The 17,249-nt window shown below is 33.0% G+C and overlaps 2 protein-coding genes across 2 annotated transcripts in view; both read left to right on the plus strand.

Annotated features, from left to right (window-relative positions):
• The first annotated feature begins 3,947 nt into the window (after positions 1–3,947).
• On the plus strand, positions 3,948–12,623 carry LOC119683322 (uncharacterized protein DDB_G0283357-like). Its single transcript, XM_038097013.1, has 4 exons — positions 3,948–3,977; positions 4,025–7,734; positions 7,814–7,880; positions 12,576–12,623. The coding sequence occupies exons 1-4, from the start codon at positions 3,948–3,950 to the stop codon at positions 12,621–12,623; spliced, it is 3,855 nt and encodes a 1,284-aa protein (XP_037952941.1).
• A 3,213-nt stretch (positions 12,624–15,836) lies between these two features.
• LOC119672266 (FH1/FH2 domain-containing protein 1-like) overlaps positions 15,837–17,249 on the plus strand; it is a gene marked incomplete at its 3' end in the record, with an annotated part of 74,367 nt that continues 72,954 nt past the window's right edge. The window contains 1 exon segment of the mRNA XM_038083279.1: positions 15,837–17,077.

The raw sequence follows: 17,249 nt of genomic DNA on the forward strand, positions 1-17,249 counted from the left end.
TGTCTTCCTCAGCAAGAGTTATCTTTTTGAGGTGATACTTGAAGTTGCCATGTCCAGTAATTAGTGAGGTCTGCCAGCATAGGGTGCTCCGCGAATAGCTAAGCACCTTTATCGCTTCTCTGGTCTACGGTTTTAGTAACATGAGTTTGGTCTGTCTACAAGTGCTCAACTCTCTTCATCTATTAAGATGAAGTGAGGTTATCCACTTATAGACATAGGCTGCCGTCATGCTGTACCCCAATGGTATTCTGGGCTCCGGGCTACAGAAATTATGGCTTCATCCTTGCTTTGCAAGTTCATCTGCCTTCTCGTTTTGCTCAATACCGATGTGTCCTTCAACCCACATGATCGTCATCTCATTTAAATGAGCACATTCCATGAGGTTCGTTACTCATTCTTGTACTAAGCTGTTAGTTATGTATGTTTTTTGCATGCTTTTGATAACTGCTTGGTTGTCCAGCGCTATCAGAAATTCATCTATATAAAACGTAAATGAAACTAATTTAACTAAAACTAATTTATACATCACCAAGTGTATAGAGACACCAAAACAATAGTAAACGGATATTGTTAAATTGGTTCATCTTAAGACAGAATATGTTTTGCTCACAAATAAATACCATAAAATATAAATTAAGTTAATTGCATATTAGTGTAATTTAGAAAGGTATAGATATTTACTTTTATAAAACGATAATACAAGCATTCTTTTAATATAAAATTGTATCCGTCAAGCTTTTTTAAAATACTATGCTATGATATAATATAATAAATAGTTGAGATAGTTGAATGATTAATATTGAAAATGATCCTCGATTATTTGGTTTTTTGATTTAAGAAGTCATCTCCTATACTTATGTGACTTAGTTTGAATATATATAATATTGATTTATATACATAAGTATATATGAATTATTATTAGTGTGAATAGTCGTGCTGTGCATCAGAACTTGTAGTAGTTAACATTTCCATGTCAAAGAGATTAATTTTACAACACCTTACACACAGCCCCCGTAAACAGAATACTCATATATAACCATATTGATTTTTATCTTTATAAATTCAAAACTATTTTAAAATTATTTTATCTGCTTATTTTTATTTAAATTTTTTATTTTTATTTGAATTTTATATTTTTATTTAAATTTTTAATTTTTATTTAAGTTTTTTATTTTTATTTAAGTTTTCGCTCTAGCATTTGCTATTTTTTATGCAAATTCCATGAGTTTGTTAGCCTGGGAAGTCAAATGGTTTCAATCAATTAAAACGTTGTTGCTCATTTCTTATATGAGATATATTTTAAGCAGAACAAGTACAGAAGGACAAATAGACAGACAGACGGACAGTTGACACTTTTCATGCAAATTATTTGAAATGTTAGCAATTTGCAGAAATATTTTTAACGCTTCACGCATAATTTCTTATTCCATTCCAGTCGTGAATTTTTCCAGTAATATTTTTCTTGGATCTTGAATGGACTTTGACATGACCAATGATTATCGTATGGTGTAAATCAAATTATGTCAGACTTGAGAGATTTAAGACATACACACTCTGTTGATTGCTTCTAACCGAACTAATGGATTTAGTTTCCATATAAAATCATGCGTTGTCCGATCGCTGAACAGATCGTTTCCATTCGAAGTAAATTAAACGCCCCTGTCTGTGTGTTATTAGGCAGAAAATGAAATTTTAACAAAAGCAATAATTAGGCAATTTTATTATGAATTAAATTTTAAGTATTTTGCTACACATAAAAAGATACTAAATATTTTTTTAAATATTTTTAAAGATTGAGTAATTTTTTTGGCACAATTTTCTTGCGTTCAAAATACAAAGAAGCGCGTGCCACAGCCAAATTATAAATGATGAAATAGATATATTATTCTTAGATACATATACATCTGTAAAATTGTTTAAGTCAATTATCTTAAATTTTTAAGTAATCTAAAATCTCGGATGATTGTTGTAATTTATGAATGAATCTAGAACACAAAATTGATAGATTATTTTGGCTTGGTTATATACGTTTTTGTTGATTGAACCAAATATTTAAAAAATCTATGAACAATTAATTTAAAGAATTCGCTTACTTAAGTTGTGTTAAATAATAGGTTTTGTTGAAAATAAAAATATATCGGTCAGTGTCACATCTAGAAACAAAAAAAACTTTTTTAATGTCAAGCGAAAAACTTAATTTGGAAAGCAAGCAATACAATTTTGAGGGATTAAGTGCTATTGTGCTAGAGATCAATAGAAATGGTGATCTTTTGATGATGAACCATTTTTTTTCAAACTTCAGATTCGGTAACATTTTTCATAAACAGCTAATGTGTATATTATATATTCAATATCAACAATATTGGCTAACGAACCTACTATGCTACGTCCATGTCATAATATTTCATGATTTTTGACTTGTGACTTTCACATCATTGATTTTTGCGTCGCCTTTTATATACTTCATACATTTTAATTATTTAATGTAAAATATTCCTTATAGACACTCAAATCTCCAACAGTTTTATATCTGAAGAAGGTTTGTTACCTCTACTCTGCTTGCTTGAGTTGAGATAAATTTACTCAACCGACTTTCATAGAATGTTCTTGGTCTATTTTTTTATTTTCATAACAATTTTATAGTCTAAACCATATGAACTATCCAATTAAATTCATATATTCTGACTACTGTTTGTTTGGATACAAAGACAATAATTTGATGTTTAATATTTATATGAATTAATAAAGTAAGTAATTAAGTTAATATAATTATGATAAAAGGAAAATATTTTACTATAAACTATAAATCACAAAGAGTAACAAAAGACTTGAATTCTGAGGAAAGAAAATTTTGAGCAGATTTGGTTCGTTCAGTTCAAACATGCGATATCATTGCTTCTAATTTCACAGGTTCAGAGGTTTAAGTTTACTTCGAAAAGAAAAGTAAGAAAGAAAAGGAAGAGTTTTACCAAAAAGTAGGGTGATAAATAGTGCACACACCAAAAAATGCGATGAAAAAGTGGAGGTAAGGAAGCAGATTAAAAATTAAAACAGTGATTTGCAATAGTAATACTCGTTTAAAATGAACCCATGTTAAGGCGAAAGCGGTTCCGAGGATGAAGAAGTCTCTCCAAAGAGAGGGTGTTTTAGTTCTATACTACGTATTAATATGTTAGGGAGTCCGACCACATACCATTCCAATTACGGTCGGTTTGCAAATGCATAAAGAAATCCATTTGCATTTGCAGTTCAACAAAAACATATGTACTTGTTAAAAACACCAACTTATATTTCCAAAGACCATTGATAATAAGTATTTGATAATACTCAGGCCAGGTACAAATTCATTCCATTTCATACAAACCTTTGGATTAAAGTTCTCTTTAGGTTATACCAGCGATCGCTGGTGGATCCACTTAGGCCTATTGACCCATTGTGTTACGAAGCTCTCTTTAATATTAATAGCTATTGTTGATTGTGTATTTAGTGTCCTTTATGGCCACAGAGTTTTTCTATATATCTGATTTCTCAATAAATTGCTGTTTATTGGGTCTTGTTTCAAGGTTTGTTACTTCAGCTAACATAACTTCTGTTAACAACAATATTTTCAAATGAAAAAAATTTATTATTATGTATTAAATTTATGAATTCATATAAAACTATAAACTACAAATATTTTGAAATATTTTAGGCTCCATGGAAATCGAGTTTATCAAGTGCCTATAAACCAACCACATCCAGCGCGGTATGTAAACCAATTATACTTTAATCAACATTATGACTAAGAAAAATTCTATTTTTTCAGTATTCATCACGTGACGATATAAGCTCAACACGTTATAGCTCATTGGCTACACCAAGCACATACAGGCCTTCATTTGCAGGTGGCACATATCGCATAAAACGTGAACCGCCTCCAGTACCTGTTACGACATATACGAGTCGCTATGCAGCTGTTAATAGTACAACATCAAGTGGTACAGGGCGTAGTGAAAAAGAAAATACTAATGATGGATCCAGTAAGATTGGACAAATTAAGCGTTATACAACTACAACAAGTAATCTAGGTAAATATGGATCACGTGAAGCAAGCCCCGCTGCACTTGAGCGCACTAATCGTATCAAAAGTCGAGAACCAAGTCCGGTTTCAAGATCGATAAGAGGGAAATCACGTGACCCAAGTCCGGTGATTGATACCAAATGTAAAATAGGTTATAATGGCGTTAACACATACCGAATGAGCACACCAAGATCCACTGCTTCAACATATACAAGTCGTTATGGGGCTGGGACTAATACACGAACCAGCAATGTGCTACCAGATAAATCAATTTCATATTTATCTGTAAGTGACTTTAGAGCACGTTCAATAAGTCGTGCCAAGGAGATTGCTTTACGGAAGTCGAGTGAAAAAGAAATCGAAGAAGCTATAGCAACGCAGGTAGAAGAAGATATTACAGAGCCAATAGCTGCAGAGCAAAAAGACGATAACCTTGAAAGTGAAGAGTTGTCAGAGGAAGAAACATTTGTAAATATTTCAGTGGTAACAAGAGCGACATCGCCTACTCCACCTGGCAGTACTACAGTGCAGCGTACAAGACGTATTGACATAGCAAAAACCATTGAGAAAACAATACAACGTTCGACCAAAAAGAAAAAAATGCTTGAGAAAGAAATACAGTCAGATAGGTTGGATGATTCGACACGTTACTCACGTTTCGGTATCAGTAGTCGTGTGTCCTCGTACAGCCCACATAGTGAAAGTCGATACTCAAGCAACTTACGTTACAGTGCCAGCCCCCTGTCGAGTGCTTCGAAGTCTACATCTTCAAGCAATGAAAATAAAAAAGATGATGCCAGTAGTAGTAACAGCAATAAAACTAATCGTACCACAAGCAGTAAGTCAAAGTTATCACCACCTAAAGTTGTACGCATCAATTCCAGACAATCTTCCGTGGAAAATTTATCAGCCAGTAATGCCAAGCCACCAGCGGCGCCCAAAGCAGAATCACCAACTAAAACCTCTACAAGTAGTTCCAGTGCAGTAGTTAAATGGCCTAATAAAGATTTCAGAAAATCTGCGCTCAATGTAGGTCCCACAGATCGTCCACGAAAATCACGCACTCCTAGCACTGGAACAGACTCTGATGCCATGCCAGCAAATACCTGTGAGATGAAAAGCACTAACAATGCTAACAATAACCAGCGTGGAGAGCGTGCCTCTAGTGTGGGTTCGGAGTGCAGTAATGCATCTGCAACTTCCAACGGCAAACGTACTACCAATAGTGGTGATGGAAAAGTACGCCAACGCTGTCATGTCAAGGTCAGCAATAATACAACCACCTCAACATTGAGTCGCAACAACAGCAGTACAAGCTTAAAAAATGCCTCACATAAATCATGCACGCCAACCACAGCAGTTTCGTCATCAAGTGGTACTGAGAGCTCATCTGAAAATCGCAAAACAAACAAGAAAAGTACAAAGAAGAAGGCTACAAACACCCACAATAAAACGGTCGAGAATGCCAAATTCCGAGGAGATAACAACGCAGGTGATGTTAATGATTTGTCGCCAAAACATTCAACAAAATTCGAAAATAGCAAAACATCACAACCACCAGCAACGAAGAGTGCAGCCACGAATCAGACTGACTCACCTGCACAGAGAGCGGAGGAGAGCACAAGCACTGCCACTACAACTGCCAGCGATTATCGTTTGCAGAAATTGTCAAACGTTTCGAATTTTTTCGTGAATTGCCAGAACGATGCAAATAGCGAGCCGATTTTCGTGGAAAGCTCTGAGAGCTCGAGCGATTTAAATACAGACCAATTGAATGAGCAAACCAACGTTAGTCTAACGGAAGATTTCGAAACGAAAACGAACTCGCAAGCGTACATATCGCCTACGAGCAAAGCTACTAAAACGAACAGTGATCCTGCAAGAAAAGCAGCATCCTCAAATTCGAACTCGAATTCAATACGGTATTCAAATACAAACACGAAAAGTGCTGAGGATTCATTTGTCTACAATCCACCGTGTTCATTACGCAGCAAAAATTCTTTGAGTACACACTCCAGTGAAGCTAGAACAGAGAGTTCATCCTATACTCAACGCACAGCTGCCACGGAAAGTGAGCTGCAACCAAATACAGAACAGGACGAGAGCAGTTGGTGGCAAGACACAAGTCGACAAATTGATACTACATCGGCCCTTGATTACAACTACAAAGACGAAATGCATTTCAAGCTAAGACATATAGACTCTGGCGAAACCGCTTGGTGGTTGCGAAATGACGAAGATGACACCCTCGCCGATGACAATATTAAGACATTTAACAACGAAGATGATGCAGATGATGTAACTGATGCTGTGCCATCTCTGCCTTCCAATAGTAATAGTGGAGCACATAATCAAACCAAACAAAATTGGTGGACAAGTGAAACCGATGATGAGCACGATCCAGATATAAGTAGATGTAGATCCGCAGAAGCACATTATGAGCCAAGTAGTGCGGCAATAGAAAGTTGGGAGTCCAGACAATATCAAATGCCAAAAAGTCATTGTACTCCAGAGAAGCAATGGTGGAGTGAATCGAGCAATAGTAAAAATACGGCAAGCAACAATACTTCAAAACAAAATGGTGCCATTCAATTGAAAATCTGCCGAATAGAATCTGGAGAGCGGCCTTGGTGGTTAGACGAAGAGTCCGGCAATAATAATGATAATGAAGGTGTTATTGAAGACAATACCACAGTTGAAGCTACTATTAAGTTACCAAAAAAAAGTAACAACAAAAGTAGTAGTAATAGTAAAAGCGTAGAACCTTCAGAAGATGGCTCCAGTAATGCAAACAAAAGTGAACAAGAACATCGCTGGTGGATGTCAGCGCCAACAAAAAAATTACTTAACATAAAACGTGTGGAGTCAGGTGAAAAGGCTTGGTGGCAGCAAGAAGACACAGAGTCTAATAACAATACTGATATCGAAGTGACACATACGCAAACGAAATTTTCCCCTATGAAGCGTAACGATTCTTGTGAAAAGGATTGGTGGCTGGAGAGCAATAATGACATCCCAAGTAATGGTAAACAAAATGGTCAACTACAAATAAGAGAGTCTGATGATGATTCTGATGGGGAAGTAAATCAAAATGGTGGCGACATTGAAGTGCAAAACATAAATACCTACAATGGCAACGACGAAATTGGCAGATATATCGATTCGAATGCGGAACTGAGTAATTCATTTAATTTTGAATACAGTGAACGCCCGCCACCGCTGGGACAATGTGCCAGTCCCGTTGGCCACGAAGAAAACACAACAAATATGCGCCTCTGTAAATTGCCATACGATAACATTCCAATGTCAACAGTTCAATCTAAATCACTGCAACAACAACAACAACAGCAACAACAAGTGTATCAGCAACAACAGTCAACAAACACAAATCCGTATTGCTATTTCAACAACAGCAGCAACAATGGCCACAGTAATGCTAAGCAAGCACAACAACTGCAACAACAACAGCAACGAGAGCTTTTCATATCGCGTCATCAAAGTATCGATGAGCTTTTGGGTGGTTCGTGTAGACCATTGAGTCCACTGTTTTTTGATGGCAACAGCTTTTCAACACTGCCAACAAACCGAAATATGTTTTTAGAGAAGATAACACCCGATCAAGTGATAATACATGATAGCACAGCACAAATGCCGATTATTCAGCGCATGGAGAGGTGAGTATAGGCAGATGTGTTGAATTTGTTGAAAGTTCGCTGAAATGTTTTATTTTTGTTTTTTTTTGTATGCGTTCAGAGATGAATGGGATAATTGCAATGGTGCGACAAATGGACGACCAACGCTTGGAGCCCCACAAATTCCGGTAAGCTTTATTTGCAAACAATATTTTTATTTACTGAAATAATATTTACCTAAAATATTTTAATGACAGTATGAGTAGTTGATTAATAAATCAATATTTATGAGCTCATATTCGTATCAATTAAGATAACGTGATTTCATATATAAGTTAGGAATAAATATAATCAAATTTAGATAGGATATAAATAGAAATTTGAAATAACTATATATTTATTTTTAAAAATATTATTTAATTAAGAAATTTATTTTGTAATAATATGTAGGAATATTATTAGAAAAATAAATGAGTAAGCCGATTTATAGATAACTTCTGATGAACTTCCAACTTGCATTGTTTTGCATAATAGTTTTCTAATACATTTTGTATTAGGTTTATAACTGTATTTATTAATTGATTACATTTAAGAAATCTGACTTCGGATAACAATTTGTACTAACGTTTTATATTGTAATCTATTATGCTATTATGATATTATGATTATTTAATATATTATTATTCTATATGAAAAACTATTTATTTAATTTTCTTATAAGTCAAGACCAATGACTAACTTACCATTATGCTGCATTTCTTGCTTTCAATTGGAAATTTCCATATAAAAGCTGATAAGTTTCTTTGTTTTTGGACATTAAGAAACCTTAAATGGTAACAAAGAAAGTATTCTTCAGCAGGGAATGAAAACCTATCTAATAGAGCTAAACAATAATATTATATCAGCATCTAACAGAAAACCATGTCTACATATTAAAACTCTAAACCACCAAAATTAAATTAATATTTACTACTGATTTTTATTTTTGGATCAAAATTCAAGCAAGAGTTGTATGTGTAATTTCTTCGTGCTTTTCGATGAGCATTGCCTAAAACAATATATTGCATAGCTATAGAATATTGAGTAGGATATTAATGATGATTATATATATGCAATTATAAGTATATCTGTACATAGTATTGAAGAAAGTAGTATAGTAAATGGCATTACAAAAACAAATATTATTAAGTATCACGCATCTCTAGGGTTTTAGGGTTGATAGGTGTTGTTGTCCGAATAAGAGGCTAAGTCAAGTGAGCAAATCAAGCGATCGCCGTTTCAAATGTATTTGAGTTTTTGTTCTAATATTAGGTAATATAAAAAATATCCTTCAATTTTTGTCACTAGACAGTGTCGGTATCTATGCATCTAGCAACATTACTCGAATAATGTCAGACAAATACTTGAGAGATAACATTGCAGGCTACGCTTTTTATGAATGTGGATGTGTTTTTCGTCTATCGTTTATTATTTATTCTTTATTATTTAAAGTTATATAGACTTGAGGGTTTATATCCTCCCCCTTACGGTGAGGATGCTGTAAGTAACGTAGGATGCGGGAGTGATTTGCTTGATAAAGTTCTGGAAAATTTCATGTCAAATATGCAACTCGCTTTTTAATACAGTTTTTTTATATATATTTGTGATTTAACTTCAGCAAATAGATACTCAAATAATAGGAATAATTTACAAAAAAGTACGATAGTTAATGGAGTAGGAGTAACACCGTTTAGTGCTTACAAGAATTATTGAATATAAGTTTAATTATATTATAACGCATATAAACCTGCTGTTTTAAGATTCAGTTTTACAACTATCAAACTAAAATTATGATAGAAGAGTTACGCCAAACAACTCTATATTATTCTCTTCTGTATTGTAGAAGAGTTATTCATTTGTGCCAAATGAATTTGTTGGACTTTAAAAACTTCTCTAATATGAATATGGGGTGACATTCGAAACGGATGTATGACCAGCGCAAGAACTCATTCGATAACATTTTTTTTGGGATTTTAAATTTTCTTACTCTTACCTTTTTATCAAAATATATTTCGTGTCGTAGGACACAAAATATTTAAGTTGAAAATAAAATAAAATTTTTAAATTACATATAATTTAATTGCAAATAATTTCTTTTTAGTAACTGCTATTATAACAATCTTTACTTTGCTTATATAAATTTAACTTTGTTAACAGTCTTCAATGCCTCTTCTACATTATGCCTCTTCTACATTATTGTATATATGTTTATATTTCATATAAAGAAAAAAGTATGTGTTACACAATATAGGCACCTGTTGAATCCGTACTGGAACTGAAGAGTTGAAAAATTACATCAACTTCATTTCATTACGTGTGAATGTGATTTGGCATGAATCGCTTGAGGCGGCATGAAATAGATTTCCCGATATGTGATATGCGTTGAACTTTTGCCAAAACGAACATTTCAAAAATACAAAACATTACCGCTTGCCTCACACTTGCCTCACTCTACTCACTATCGAAGTGCAGGCATTGCAAATTAATACACCCACGTTCACACTGCCATTTAAATGAGCAAAAGTTGGAGTTTAAAATGAAAATTGAGTGAAAATATTGGAACCAAAAAATTCGCTGAGAAATGCGTTTTATTATGTTATAGCAATTGGGTGTTTAGTCATAGCTGCAATACCTTGTAATTCATCAGTAAACAAATTATTCCTCATCTACTTTTAGAAACACAATAATAAAATACTAATTAAAAATATCCAATAAACACTCTTCCCAAGAAAGTAGAATTAGAAGTGCTTCAGCCAAGTGACTAAACTGTCATCAAAGTTATGACAAATGTGTGTGTGACGTCCAAAGTGTTAGTCCTCTCCACTGAGTCTACAAATACCCACTGTGAGTAAATAGTCAAATTCAATCAATAATCTTAACAGCAACTTAGCTTATCAATTTTGTTTTTCTATTTTCAATTTTATTTGTTTATAATTTTCGAGAGTCTTAATCAGTCGATTAATGTCCATTTAGGGTGAATGCACCTCACGTCACCTTTATGCCGTGTTTACATGAAATCGTGTAGGTAAACACAAGGCGCACTTTTTGATGTAATAAAAGTTCTTAAATATTTAAAAAATATTTTAAGAGCGAAGTAATAAAAATGAGTAAACAATTTACACATTAATTTACTTAAAACAAAACAAATAAATTATCTTGAAAATTAATATCTGCACTTGTGGTGGTGGGTGCTTTTCTACTCAAGTTTCAGTGATAACGCAAACCTACGGACTAACTCCTTTCACAAGAATTGTGCAATCGGAAATCTCTGCGAAAAAAATTAGTTGGCGTTGTTGGCGTTTTGAAAACTTTAAAGCCAGCAGAGCTCAACGGAATAATCTGACGAGTATGCAGTTTGCATTAAAAATTACATTTTTTGGGTAAATGATGATATGCACCCTATAGCCAGTAACATAGACAACAGTACAAAAGTGAAAAATGCATCTTAGAAAACAGTTGAATACAAATTTAATTGAGTTCACCTTAAGTAAATTGTGGTAAATACGGATATTTCGGTTGCATAGAATAAGGTTTTCTCTCTCTTTTTAACGTCAATTGATTAAAGCAATAGAGTTTACTTCAGTAGAGATAAGACATTTATAAACAAATCATTTGTTTCGAACTACTAAAGTATTTCAAGTATTACTATGACTTACGAATATCGCCAAAAATTTATTATTAGAAAACATTTACATTTATTGGCGTGATTGTTCAAAAATTATATATGGACAATTGTTCTCTTAATTGTAAGATATTTAAAAAATTTCAGGAAGGAAATTTTATTACTACGCATATTTTTCGCTACTTGAAATGCACTAAAATCAGACAAATGTGAAAACCAAATTACAATTCTAATTGAGAAAGAGATTATTTACTTTAGTTACCATAACTATCCATTAAATGGTTTTGACACGCCTCTTTTCCAGAAGCATCTAGTCGATGTGCATTTACTGTATTATCTTATACCAAGTAAGGTTACTGTTTCTTCAAATTAATTACAATACCTGGGACATGGTTTTCATATACGTTTTCTTCCTCCATTTGGAGGAGCAGGATTTTAAGCAATCTCTTTTACCAAGTGAGGTTACTATTCCTTTATTTTAGCACAATTTCCTGAGACACGATTTTCATAAATGTCGCCTTTCTCCATTTGCCTCTTTAGAGAAGCTCTGCACAGAAACATCCCCTTCCATTCTCACAAATTTTCGCGACATGATTGGAATAGTCAAGTTGCTGCACAGTGTGGCAGAATTAAAATTAGATTATTTAAATTCGGTATTTTTTGAACCAGAATAGATTTATAAATGAAATAAATTTTCTTTTAATATAGTTTTTTTAATGGGCTCTTGTTTAGTATGTTCTTTATGCCAAATTGGCGTATTGATACTTCTCTAAATTTAAGCAGAAACATGATTAACTTTTAGATTTTTTAAATATGTCAAAACCTATAATAGGTAAAAATTGGGATACAAAATATTTATACTACACTGTACATATACAGTGTAGTATAAATACAGTAGTCGTCACCAACTTACACAGAATCAAGGAACCTACAATGAACCTATTTAAGTATTAAACTAGTTTTGTATATACATATACGGTATATATTCTTTCCCACATGCGACCGACTGTAGCACACAGACTTCATTGTTTAATTACTTAATTTTCTAATTATGCAATTAATTGAACACATCAAGGTCTTCACTGCAAGAAAAAAAATTGGCAAACGAAACCACGCTTTGATGTGGTTCACCCATCGAAGCGAAGCTAAATAATCCGCACACAAAGACATCTAAAAAAGTACCTAAAATATTTTTAAAATTATTTTTCAACATTGCTTGCAGTTTCTTCAACGCCGAGCTGTGGGCTTGAATGCTGCTAAATCTGCATAAATTACGATAAGATTTTTAGTTGTGACTAATTTTCAGTAAAAAAATTAAAAAATTGAAAAATTTAAATGAAAAAATTACAACTCAACGCTGACTCACTTTTCACTGTCATTTCTGTATGTCAAGCGACGCAATCCGAATTCGGTATTCCGAGCAGAGAAAAAAAAACGATCTTTGTGGGTGTCTTTGCTTATCGAATTTTGTCGTTCAGTTTAAACCATTTGCACTGCTGCTGCTGTTGTTGTTTTTTTGTTTTTGTTGTTGGTGTTGCTGTTTTGAGTCTATTGTTTCAGGCATTCTTTGTGCCGTGAAGATTGTTTCGTGTGGTTCTTGCAATGGAGCTATGGAGGTATGGAGGCACTGCAATACGACCTGAAGAGGCAGTGCTGCTTGTGGTTAGAAGACCTGATTCGATAGATAAGACGATGCATATTAATTGTAACCTTATAAGTATTAATTCCAAGACTTTTCGATTTTGATGAGAACAACACAAGAATAATTAATGAACATAAATTAATGTTACTGATTCTTATTAAATTGATTAAATAAATATATTTTTATTTAAATGTTAAAAAAGAATTAAAGAACACACAAATTGTAAGAATTTCAAAGAATTTAATTTTAAAAAATATTTAAAAAAATTTAATTTACACATAAAAAAAAACAGAAGTTGAAGAAAAATTCTTGTTAGCAACAGTCACTTAATTTCTGTCCACTTAAATTGTTCTCTTTACCTTTTCGCTAACCTTCCCAATTGTGCTCACATTACACTTTGGCCATATTTTACCTTCCAGCGCATAAAATTTCCGTTTGCAATCTGCCCGCCCTCGAATTATCTTACTGGGAACACTCAACCTAATAAATTCCCTATTATTGTTGGTGTTGTTATTGCACTTAAATCAGTGCAATTATTTTATTAGTTCACTGCCCATTTTCTCCCTGCACCAATCAATTAAATAAATTTATGTCCAGGTGTGTGATGTGCTTCCTTACATTTTCATTAATTCTGCTTTGATCACTGCGTTGCATACACACTACGCCGGCTTCCTTACCAGTTTTTTGTTATTGCTTGATTCGTCTCTGCTGCTGCACTGTTTATGCTGCTGCTGCTGCCGCTGCCGCTGTTATAATTCTATGCCCGTTTGCCGATGCTTATGCTTGTGCTTAGTCCTCAGTTATGCAATTATCTCTGCCGGCAGATAAATTGCTTCTAGTGTTTTTGCTATTTTTAAAGCAGAAAAGTATTTTTGCAAAAGAAAAACAAAAATAATATGAAAATGAAAAAGAAAAAGAAAAGAGAAAAATCCAATAAAACGAAATTAAATAATAACATATTTGGGTGCATACAACCTGTGGCACACGTCAGTCTATTTTTAGAACTCTAATGAACGTTATCACTTCTAAATTTATACCAGATGAAGTACATGCTATGCATATGCATGAGCCCTTCAGAATAATGTCAGTCTGTCAAAATTTTCTTTTAAAAATTTAATGAAACATTGTTTGGTCTTTCTTCCAAATAATTTCTAATTTATGTCTATTTTTTTTAAAATTATTTATATTATTTAACTAAAGAAAAACTATATATGAAAATATTAATGATTATTTCATGACTTATACTAGTTGTTACTGAGTTTTTATTAGAAAATTATCCTAATGAGCACACTTTCTGAAATATATATGATGTAATGTAAAGTGTTAGCAAATTTGTATCAATATTTTTAGTATAATATAACAGTCCAAAATAAGAAAGACAGCTATGGGGCTCAATTATGCCTAAGTCCCGCTTTCCATCGAAATTATTTCCTTTATTAAATATCTTACCGATATCACCAATGTGTGCATTAGAGACATTGTAAGCTATATAAAATCGATACTCAGCTTACCTACTCCGAAACTAAAGTATGTTATCTCTATTTAAATTCTTTCACTCATTAAATCCTTTTCCCTTCTTTTCATATCCAACCACAGAAATATCTACATTAAGATCGTTATGGGGCAGGGCGTTCTTCCGTTTCTGAACAGGGGCATCTTTATCTAAAATTCTTTCTTTTAGCTGGCATGCTTTAAGACTTCTCTGTGGTATAATAGCGTACGATCTTTAAAGAATTTAAGTAAGTTCGCTATCATAAGATACGCTGCTATCGGCATTTTTATAGATATTTTTGTAATTAAGTATATAGATATTACCATAAACCATAAATTTCGAAAAGTTATATATTGAAAACCAATTGAATAAGTGCTGATTTCATTCAATACTTATCTATACTTAGTATTTAGTTGATCATTATAGACGTGAATCGTTCTTGGCAGTGTTTAGTATCCTATGCGCGCCAACCCGATTAGTGTTTCCAGTTGATAGTACAGAGTGCGTACATATTGTCGATCACGATTTTTTTTCTGCTACGTACTGCTTACATTTTTCAATCTCATATAACTTCCATTAAAATTTTTAACCATAATTTTGTAAACGCTTCTAATCTAATCATTTATTTCTTATGACTTAATTATTATCATATGACCCATCCATTCCCGCGGGCATTGCTACCACATTAAACGTAATGCATGCAAGTAGTGCAAGCATCAAAACATATCAACATGCAGAACATAACTTCTTTTATCAACAAACGCGCTCTGCTGCTGCTATCTGCTATTTACGTTTCCAATAAGCAGCGGCGCACGTTCAAATCAAATAAGTTCCACACACAAAACAAACAAAATAAAGCCAAAACAAAATACTCTCACGTAGCGGTTGGCTCAGTCCACAGGTAAAAATCTTTGAATATGGAAATTAGAAAAATTTTGACTTTGCCACACAACATTTGTGTTTGTGTATTGCATTTGTGCACCACGAGAATTGTTATGCTTCTGCAATTGTTGCAGTTGTTGTTGCTATTGCTGCTTTGCTGCTGCCAATGTATGTCTTCACATGCTGCCTAGTTGTCCCTTCTTGTATTTTCTTAGCTTTCTGTTGTGCTTTTGCTTCAATGCATTGAACGAGGAACGAGGTATAAGCGCTCTGCCAAAACACTGAGTAAGAACCGGTCTTTTGCACCTTAGCACAACTTTGTAGAGATTTTGTTTTTGTTTTCCACATATACCTGCTGTTAGTGTTTTTATTTAGTTTGTTGTTTTTTCTTTTTTGTGTTTTTTTTGTGTTTTAATATTCATGCTTTGTGGAGCAACACAGCCAGCACTCAACCACTGTAGTTGACTTCCACAAGTTCAGTTGTTTGGCGACTGTTTAAAAGTGTAGATGAGTTTGCGGGTTAGTTTTGTGTGTTGACTTTGGCAACAAATTCATTTTTGATTATTTTTGCTTGTGTGTACGGCAGATATAACGTGTTAAAGTATTATATTTGCAAATATTTAATATTCATTTTTTTGCGATTATATTCAAAGTGCTTTGTTTCTACATTATCTTTTTACTGTTCACAATAGTAAAACAAAAACTAAATAAAGTACAAAAAATGTTAATTACTCTTTTTCGGCTTAAATTTCGTTGCTAAAATTTAAAAGTTTTGTTTTGTGTTTTTTGCTTGGCATTCGTACACCAACACAAGTGTAAGGCGTCAAGTGGTTGAAGACTTACGTTACCACGTAACTGCAGAAATTATACCAAAAGTAAACAAAGGAAAGACAGAAGTGGTTGGTTGCTGACTGTGGCTTCTCACCTCACTTAACTAAATTGTAAAAATTTAAAAATGTCTCTCAACGAAAATATTTTAATTTTTTGCTTAATTTAACATATATTTAAACGATATTAAGTGTAAATACGTACAAAGCAAAGTGTTTTATTTAATTTAGTTTAGTACTTTGTGCACAGTTTTACAGTTTCACAGTTTCATACTCGTACGAACTATGTCAGTGTCAATTATTGGAAAAAATTAAGACGTAGCAGAAAAAAAAGTAATAATAAAATAAAATAAAATAAAATAAATTAAATATGTGCAATTGAAGTCATAACGACGGCAGTGTGCTAACGTCTTCACTTTGTATTTGAACAGCTGTCAAGAAGCAAAACTTCACATAAAACAACCAACAACAACAACAGCAACGAAAGTCTACACTGTTACTTGTCTTTTCGGTTTTGTGTTTTTTTTTTGCTGTGGACTGCCCTTACCACAGTTCAGCAACACAGTTAATTGCAAAAACAAACCAAAAAAAAAAAAAACAAAAAAAAACAACAAAAAAGAAAAACAAGAAATGATCAGCTTTTTATAGCAGCCGTCGAAATTATTTAAAATATAATAAATTTGTATAAATTATAAAAAATTGCCACTTAAAGTAGAAAATAAAAATCTAGATTGTGCAAATAAAAATCTGCGTGCTTCAATAAATAACAAAGTGAAAAAAAATCGTATAATTTTCACCATTTAACAAAATTGCAGAGCCTCAAGGCGCTTATCTACGCCAATTTTCGTTGTCTTCTGCGAACTGTTTAAAGTGCGAAATAGGTAAATAATTTTTTTTTTTATCTACAGAAATTAATTTTATTGTGCCACTTTTTTCCACAAAACTTGTTGCCATAACTCAGAAAACTATAAACTGTTTTGATTTTGATTTGGATTTTGAATTTCAATATTAGAAAGTGAAAAGATGAAACACGAAGTTAAGATCTCAAAATCT

The sequence above is a fragment of the Teleopsis dalmanni genome, chromosome 1 (genome assembly GCF_002237135.1).
Source record: "Teleopsis dalmanni isolate 2A chromosome 1, ASM223713v2, whole genome shotgun sequence".
NCBI lineage: Eukaryota > Metazoa > Arthropoda > Insecta > Diptera > Diopsidae > Teleopsis > Teleopsis dalmanni.

Coding starts and splice junctions, on each gene's coding strand:
- LOC119683322 (XM_038097013.1), top strand. CDS start 3,948: ATGCAGCTGTTAATAGTACAACATCAAGTG. Junction 3,978..4,024: donor TAATAGTACAACATCAAGTG/GTACAGGGCGTA, acceptor GGATCCAGTAAG/ATTGGACAAATTAAGCGTTA. Junction 7,735..7,813: donor ATTATTCAGCGCATGGAGAG/GTGAGTATAGGC, acceptor GTATGCGTTCAG/AGATGAATGGGATAATTGCA.